This window comes from Nematolebias whitei, chromosome 13 (genome assembly GCF_014905685.2).
Source record: "Nematolebias whitei isolate Nwh7 chromosome 13, NemWhi1, whole genome shotgun sequence".
Lineage (NCBI taxonomy): Eukaryota > Metazoa > Chordata > Actinopteri > Cyprinodontiformes > Rivulidae > Nematolebias > Nematolebias whitei.
The window spans coordinates 12,196,144-12,205,263 of NC_056510.1; the positions used below are offsets into that span (position 1 = coordinate 12,196,144).

A 9,120-nucleotide genomic window follows, 5' to 3' on the forward strand; every position below is an offset into this window, starting at 1 on the left:
TATATATATGGACAAAATGATAACATTCTTAAAGTGCAGTTGTGGACCGCATGAAATCGCTCCAAGGGCCACAAATGGTCCTCGGGCCACACTTTGGACACACGTGTCCTATGCGGTGTGGGAAAAGCAGAATGGTCTCAATGACCAACAATGTGTTTTGGATAACACTTAACTACCAGAAAGACACTTTTATTTATATTCTTTAAAAATGTTAGGAAAAAAAAAAACCTACTTTGACTTGCCACTTTAAAAATTTTTAAATTTATATAGACAACGGTCAATACAAAATGTCAAAGTCAGATTGAGCTAATTGAGTGAACAGTAGCGGCGACTAAAACTGAAAGACACTCGGTGCTCTTCAGAGAAGTGTTTTCTGTCAATTAACAGTGGCTCTAAAAGTGCTGGACTATTAGAAAGGTGGTGACAGATGTGGCCACTGCATGCGTGGTGCTGACACACCCGATTAGTCTTATCCTGTATGAGTGTAGTGATCTGAAACAGGCCGACTCATTACTCTGGTGGTGACTGATAAGAGTTAGCTGGTAATAACGCAGCTGGGAATTGAATATGTGTTGATGTTTGGAGCCGTGAGGTGCCAGCTGCAAGACTCTTGTCACACTTTGTTGGAGAAAATGTGATTGAGGAGCACACTGCACATGGAAGTAAGCAGAGAATGCATCAATAACCATGTTAAAAAAAACATTTAAAAAATCCAACTAAAAGTAGTGATGATATGAGAGCGTGATTAGATGTGAAATTTAAAGATAAGCATCTCTGCTTGTTTGGAAATGTTTACGTATGAAGTGGCTGAACATCACCTCCCTGTTTGGAAAGTTGGAAAAGTTTTGCTGTAAAACATGTCAAGTGAAAAACTGCATCTGTGGCATCAGAAAAACTGATGGAATGATTCAGTGGTAGATGTACTGCATTGGATCACGCATTATATTAAATATTAATGTATGCAATTTACAAATCAAGTAAATATTAAGGAAAGATTGTCGTGAGAAGCTCAAACATTGAGATGCCAAAGACACAAATTACATCTTTCTCACCATCATCATCTTCAGCTGGCCCATCGTAGGATTTATCAATAGCTGCTCTGAAGCTTTCATTGCAGCCCCTTCCCCTGACCATATTTGGGCGTGGACGGTGGAATGGGAGGAGCTCATTTTTCTTATTAACCTCTAACATGGCCGTCTGTAGACTCTCCAAGGAGCTGGACTTTTTCAAGCCGAGGGTTGGACCAAGTTCCACAGGAGTTGATGGAGCTGGGGGAACAAGAGAGCAGTTGTTATCCTTCCACAACTAGAGCAATAAAACAAACTAATACATAAAGCAATCTGAATGACATGTACCCAGGAGATTTACTTTAGGTCTGTAAGTCTTGCTCTGACTGGGTTAAAAAGCTTGCAATGGCTCTGACAGAACAAGAAAAAACATAAGAACAGTAGGAAAAAAAAAAAACAAAAACAAGTATGATGAGCTAAACCAGGACTGTTCAGTCCTGGATATCTAAGGACCACCACCCTGCTTGCTTAAGATATGTCTCTGCTTTAACACAACTGATTAAACGAACGAGTGGTTAGCAGGCTTCTGCAGTACTCAAAGGCGTGCTGAAGAGCAGAGAACAAATACATGCAAGATAGTGGCCCTCCAGGACCAGGATTGGACATCACTCAGCTAAACTATACAGTTGTTAAAGTTGTGATGGATGTGAAGTCCGCTTCTTTGTTCTTAGTTTCCATCCGTCATCACAAGTAAACCATACTGTGAGAAATATTACTAAGGGAGTGAGGGATCTAAGAGGAAGGAATGATGAAGAGGTTTAAGATGGTTGGGAAGACTGAGCCAACGGTGGAAGTATTCATGGGAGAGTAAAACAGAAATCAGGCGTGTTATGTTGTCAAACTTCTCATTCCCAGTACAGAGAACAAAGTTTACAAGTAGTAACACGAGTGCACCTGGCAAGTTCTTCAACAAGCAGACCACAAAGAAACTGTTGCTATCCCGCTGCACAAAGCCAACATAAGCTAGCAACATGCTGACTGCTAAAGCTGGATCAAGCTCAGTCATAAGCTCTCCTGTGATTTTCCACCACTTGTGAGGATCAAAAGAGAGAGGGAGAGAGAGAGAGAGAAGGTAATGTGATTGTCACTGAGTGCCATCTAAAACAGAGAAGACGCTGATGGTGGGTATGATGGGAGAAAACGGACAGGAAAGACGACATTGGGGTGAGAGCAAATTAAATTTTCTGCAGGGAATATCACCAGGGAAAACCCTGGTGGCAGAGAGGAGGACAGAGAAAAACGAGCTAAAGAAAAAGAAGGCTGGGCTTGTTGCCAGCTCAAAATACTGGTAATCCTTACACACACACAATTTGGATTCCTTCCTGGCTCTGGCTTGTCGATATGATGCCACTTTGATTCATGATAGCTAAACTTGCATCACTTTAGCTAATGATTCCCTATACACACCAATGCTTTTTGTGAGTATGTTTCAGAGGAAAGGAGATGGGATGGCTGATGTGACTTCCACATCTATTTAAACAACCATTAACAAAACCCAGAATCAAACAGAGTAATAACACACAGTAAAAGTATGCACATGCATAATGCAAGTGTGCAAGCTTGAAGAAGGGATGGACAAAGGTCACAGTGTGTGAGACTCTCATCCATAAACACAGGCTGCATGTCATTCAGAGGCATGGTGAATTATTAAACAACCAAGAGCCTTGTGATTAATCCGTATACTTTTCTACATCAAGGTTCTACATATCAAGACAGTCTTTAAAACGTATCTGTGCCTATAAGGTCTTAATACAACCTAAGAGGAACAATAAGCACAAAATCCATTGTTAAAGTTTATTGAGGATTTTAGGCACCTGTTTTCTTTAGAGCTCACAATAGCAAGGTCTGAGCTTTGACATTGGAACACCTTGATTAATTTGTATGTTTAGAATTACCGCCATGTTGCATGACCAGAATTTACCGTAACGCCAAACTAACGGATGGCTTAACCTTTAACCGAGAAATACTTTGGAATTCAGAGGAGTACGTGGCTTTAAGGTGCCCTGGCTCTATGGTTGTGAAATAAGCATAAATAATGACGATCTTTGCTTAGTTACCACTGTGTTCTGCCTTATGGTCCAACATTCTCAATTTGCTTTGGTCTGTCTCTGTGTGAAGGACATAGTTCCTTCTAGTGATTAGTTCTGATGTAACTCGGCAAACCTTATTTGTGCTGACATGTTCTTTTTTAGAAACTCAACCCACTTAATTATTTCAAACTAATCAATAGTTGTCCATCTTTTCTTACTAATCGTGCTAACATTAACTTACGCATTTTAAAATTCTAATTGAAACTTTGAGTTCTGCGATGCCACTTTTGGGTTGTTTTGCAATCATTCTGAACATTACACAGCCCGACAGCAAGCTGAACCTGATGGGGCCTCCACTATTGGGGAGATTGGCAACTTATCTTGACTGTTTGTCAATTGTGAATAATCTTTCTCGCAGATGAATGATGCATTCCAGTTGTTTAGAAATGGCCTCAAAATTTTTCCCAGATTGACAGGACAGCAACAAATGCTTATTTAGTTTTGTAGTTGATAATTTTGTTCTTGGCATTGTGTTACAACACACCTGATATCATCACACTCAGTATGACTCATATAAGATTGTGTCCAATTGGCTAAAACAATTTAAGATGCGTTGAGAACTAGGCAGGTTTAAAATTGTATATTCTAATAAATATGATCATGGAATAGAAAGTGGTGATAGTTACATTTTCCATATCTGGATTCTGTTGGTTAATATACTGTATGTTCAGATTTATTAAAAAGTCACAATATCACTACAAGGTGATGACAATATAAATGAATCAAGCAGCTCTTTAATGTGTATGAATATGGAAGTGCAATTGCATTGCACACCATCAAGCAAAACATCTAGTTTTCAGATTTAAAACATTACATTTACGGACTAATAACCTAATAAGTAACATCCGTATGAAATAAAAGTATATATGTATTTGCTATAAATATCAGCATAGGAGGTTGTGAGATGTCCTAATGAAGTGTATATTCTTATTTGAAAGTATTCACTTGTATTTCTGTAATGGCACATGTGACTAAAGATACTGCCTCACTGATTTTAACATCTGAATGGACATTTGTCATGAAGATTATTACCAATATGATGTCCAACATTAAACAAATATAAATAAAAGCTTGTTTGCCTATGGCTTACAGCATGAAGCAAACTGTATTAATATGTATGAATGCAAAAGAAAGCTTTTAACTGAAAATATGTTCTATGATGTTAAAGGGAAGTCAATTGCAACAGGTAACCCATAAGATTACAAATTTTAAAAGAAGTGGATTATAGCCTCTGGTAAAAACTGAGCCACAACACCAAATGCAAGAACAAACTCAACCAGAATTTAGTCTGTATTTGTTTATGCACTCTCTAATCTCTAATCTAAGCCTTTACTACACAAGTCAACATGTTTGTAGTCCCATTTATATTCTAGATTTGGAGTCATCAACATGTCGTAGGATAACTCCATCGTCATGCAATTTGCATGATTTGTTGGTAACTTAAACTCGGTGTAAAAATAAATTGTCAGGTTTCTGCTGTTTAGTTGAACCCATGTGCAGGCAGGAGTCAGAGGACGCAGGTATGAAGTAAAAAAAAAAAAAGTATTTATTATAACAAACAAAAGGGCTGACATGGCAGCAACAACTTACAAAATCCTGGGAAAGACACGAAGGGAGACAGAAACAGGACACCATACAGAACAATGCCCAGACAAAGAAGAACACAGAGACAGATTTATATAGGGACGTTAACGACAGATAATGACGAACACCTGTGACACAGACCGTCAGAACAGCTGGGAATGCAGGAGCTAGGACAGACCACAAGACGTACTGTAGATACACTAGAAAAACACAAATCCTCACATAAATGACAAGGGTCCAGTCCTTATGGATGACTACAAAGTTTGAGGTCAGATATAAGTGCACTGTCTTCTGACTCTAAACTTTGTGCCAAACACTGCTTGAAAATATTTGAGCAAGTGTTGTATAAACCGTCTAAAGTTTGTTGAGCTAATCAGAGAACACAGACATACACAATAAATCAGAGCCATTTTTTACGATGGCATTATTAATCTGCTTCTAGAAAAAGGGAGGGACGACGAGCAAGACAAAAATGTCAAAATAGTTTGAGGAAGATGGATTTGGTGGGAGAAACGGCATGAGACAGAAAAAAAAAATACTAAGAGAATGATGAGTGAAGGAAAAACTAAGACAGCAATCCTGGGAGTAAAGTGTGTTTGATAACGGGGCAAAGACAAAGTAGGACAACAATAAACAACTAAATATATGTGAATTAAAATTTTAAAATAAAAGTGCAGAAAGAGAGAATGCCAAGACATCCCAAGGCTATTTTGTTGGCAGGAGTCAGTGGGCAATTTTCTAAGTCAAAAATACACCAAGGAGCAGCTTAGCAGAGGGCTTCAGCTACAAAGCCAGTCTTACCAACCGCCTCAACTTCTGGAGAAGTAATTCTCCCTTCAGCGACTCTAATAAAAAATAAAAAAAATCTGCTATTTTTATCTGTTTTACAATACATTTGCATTAATGAAGGAAGAAGTTCAGACAAAATTCAACTTCTTGAGTTACAACCTAGTGTTAATCACAGCTTATACGCAGCCCCAAGCCAGCTGTGGAATGAACTGAAAAGCATTCCATGGAATTCTTTATACAATAAACTATGGACAAATTGTCTGTTTCTAATATAATGACACGAGTATTTACATTTAGAATGATGTATGCATAAATATTTTTCAGTGCAGATGTATTTCCAGTTAGATGTACTGTGGGGTGGAGATTTTAAATGTAAGCACAGCGTCTTAAATGTTCCATAAGTGTAGAGATGCTTTCATTTTCTAGCAAAAATATGGTTTTACTAGAACACAGGCCTTCATACTATTTAAATAATCATAACAAACCATAAAAACATACACATTTGTTGTCTCATCATTTATTAGAGCTCCAATAAAAAGCATCATGATGAAGACAGTTGGGCCAGTAATTACAAAGGGAAGGATAACTTTCATATCAGTTTCCTGATGCATGCTCAATAACCCAGGTAGAAAAATCCAAAAAAGTTAAATCTGGTCAAAGATCCAGTCCCCCGGCACAAACAGAGTAATATTGTGTATGTTGTTCAGTGTCAGGGGGGCTGTGATCAGTCTTACATCGGGGAAACTAAACAGCCACTGGCCAAAAGGATGGACCAGCACAGAAGATCAACATCATCAGGCCAGGATTCTGTGGTCTAAACTCATCTCCAGGCCAGCGGTCACTCTTTCAGGGATGAAGATGTTCACATCCTGGACAGAGAGGAATGATGGTTTGAGAGAGAAGTAAAGGAGGCCATCTTTGTGAAAAGAAATTGTCCATCATTAAACAGGGTGGAGGCCTCCGGGTTCAACTGTCCCCCTCTTACAATGCTGTTATTGCTAGTATCACTCAACCCCCTGTGAATAGTAAACAGTCATCAGTGTGCTAATGATCCATTGTTAGGCTGATGGTCCTTCTTGACCATGTGAGCAGCTGGTTTGGTTGTCAGCAGCAAACTGGTTGATCCACTCTGAGAAGGTGCTATTTATAAGACTGAGCTGAATACAGCACCTCAGACTGAGGAAGTCTTTCGGATGAGAGACGAAACGTATCTACATTTTTTTGTTTTGTTTGTTTTTTGAATGTCCAGAGGACCAGATTGAACTATTTTTGGATTTCACATCAGTTAACACATATTACTAATCTCTGCTGAGATTAGTAATATGTGTTTTATACACTTCATCTTTTAGCAAGACAATATTATCTATTCACATAAATGGCTCATTGATGGAAGAACTTAGCTACTATCATGCTAATTCCTGGTGTTAAAGGTTCTGACAGCAGCCTGTGGTTATCCCTCAGGTGACGCAAACAAAATGTGTAGGGCCCAGAATTAAACCACAGCAGAAGAAGGTGCACCCTTTAGAAACCATTGATTTTACAGTGTTTTTTGTTTGTTTGTTTGTTTGTTTGTTTGTTTTTCCTGACAGGCTCAATCCCTTATCTTAATTTATTGAAAGGCAACCATAAAAAACAAAACAAACAAACAAACAAAAACAAACAAAAAACACAATAAAATAATAAACACTAGTGGGTTAATAAAAATCCAAAGATGAGTCTCAGCTTATCATGACTACCAGTAAGTAGGATTATCCATTCATTCATCATTTTTGTCTGATTCATCCTCCCTGGGTCGCTGGTGCCCATGCTCAGTGGTTGCTGTGTGTATGGGGGGGGGGGGGGGGGTGTCTTACCCTGGACAAGTCGCAATTCCATCACAGGGCCACAAATAACTATTCGAACTCTAATTCAAACCAAGGGATAATTTAGAGTTAACAATAAGCCTAACATACATGTTTTTGATCTGTGGTGGAAAACCCAAGTACCCAGAGAAAACCTACCTATGCACTTAACTTTATTGCCATTGCCATAATAACAACAGTTAAGAACAGCAACGGGATTTTGATGGAGCATCATACACCTACATATTAGTGAATTAGCACATAGTGGTACGAAAGAACTTTGCAAGGTTCTGATGATCAATCTAAACACAGATAATAATACAGCATCTATGTTCAAGATAGAAGAAGGGAAAATTGTAAACAGCCAGATGTTGAAAGGTAGTAGTTGGTGCTGCAGCAATGCAATATCCATTTCACAGTTATTGTCATAATGAGATTTGAGATGTAAGGATAGTGGGCGGGGTTACAGAGAGATGGTGTTCGTTTAACAGTCTCACAGCTTGTGGGTACAGACTCTGAGCCACTCTGGTAGTCCTGACATCTATGGACTGGTACCTTCTGCCTGAGGGTAGCAGGTGGAAAAGGCCATGTGCAGGATGGTGCCTGTCCTGCAGGATGTTGTTGAGTCGTCTCAGACAGCGGGTTGTATAGATAGTTCTGATCTCTGGGAGAGTAATCCCGATGATCTTCCCAGCTGTTTTAACCACCCACTGGAGAGCTTGCTGGTCTGCCTTAGTGCAGCTGGAGAACCACATTAGCAATCCATAGGTTAATACACTTCCAATAGCACAGTTGTAGAGCTTGATCATAAGCTGCTGAGGAATTTTGGCCCATTTCAGTTTCCTCAGAAAGAAACAACGCTGCTGGGCTTTTCTGATAGCTGAGGCACTGTTAGTACCCCAGGTCAGGTTCTCTGTCACCGTCATGCCCAGAAGTTTGAATTTTGTGACCCACTCAACCACTTACATTTCTAATGTAAAGTGGAGAGTGGATGTTTTTGTTTTGTTGGTGAAAATCTACAATAATTTCCTTGGTTTTCTTTATGTTAAGAATCAGGTGGTGGTTGTGACACCATGATACCAATTGTTGGACTTCGGCTCTATATGCTGTTTCATAATTGTTGTCAATGATGAGCCCCAACAATGTGATGTCATCAGCATATTTAACAATGAGATTTGATGGTGAACAGGCTGTGCAGTCGTAAGTGAGGGTAGTATGAAGTGCTGGGCTGAGCCCGCAGCCTTGTGGGGCCCCCATGCTGATGGAAAGAGTAGAGGAGGAGTGCTCGCCCACTCTCACACACTGTGTGCAGTTTGTTAAAAAGTCCAAGATCCAATTCCATTGAACGTTGTTCAGTCCAAGCACGGAGAGAACATGCAAACTCCACCCAGATAGGCCCCGGCTGGGATTTGATTCGAAGACCTTCTCCCTGACAGACATCAGCTCTACCAATTGTGCCACCATAATATGGTATCCATTTTGGTAAATAAATCAATTAATAAATGAGAATGAGGGAGTCAATAGGATTTGTCAATATCACATGTGCCACTGTTTGTTTATATATATATTTCCCCCTAAATGTCAATATCTTTGCAATAGGAACAAACAATATTTCTACTCCTACAATAATGAATTAAATAAAAGGGGGGAGAAAGTAAACTTTTTTTGCATTTAACATACATACATATATATATATATATATATATATATATATATATATATATATATATATATATATATATATATATA

General features: G+C 38.9%; 1 protein-coding gene across 1 annotated transcript in view; it reads right to left on the minus strand.

The window, feature by feature from the left end:
* pard3bb (par-3 family cell polarity regulator beta b) overlaps positions 1–9,120 on the minus strand; it is a 358,866-nt gene that overhangs the window by 219,995 nt on the left and 129,751 nt on the right. The window contains exon 18 of the mRNA XM_037686865.1: positions 1,053–1,268. Coding sequence (XP_037542793.1) covers positions 1,053–1,268 — 216 coding nt within the window. The remainder of the gene's footprint in view (positions 1–1,052; positions 1,269–9,120) is intronic.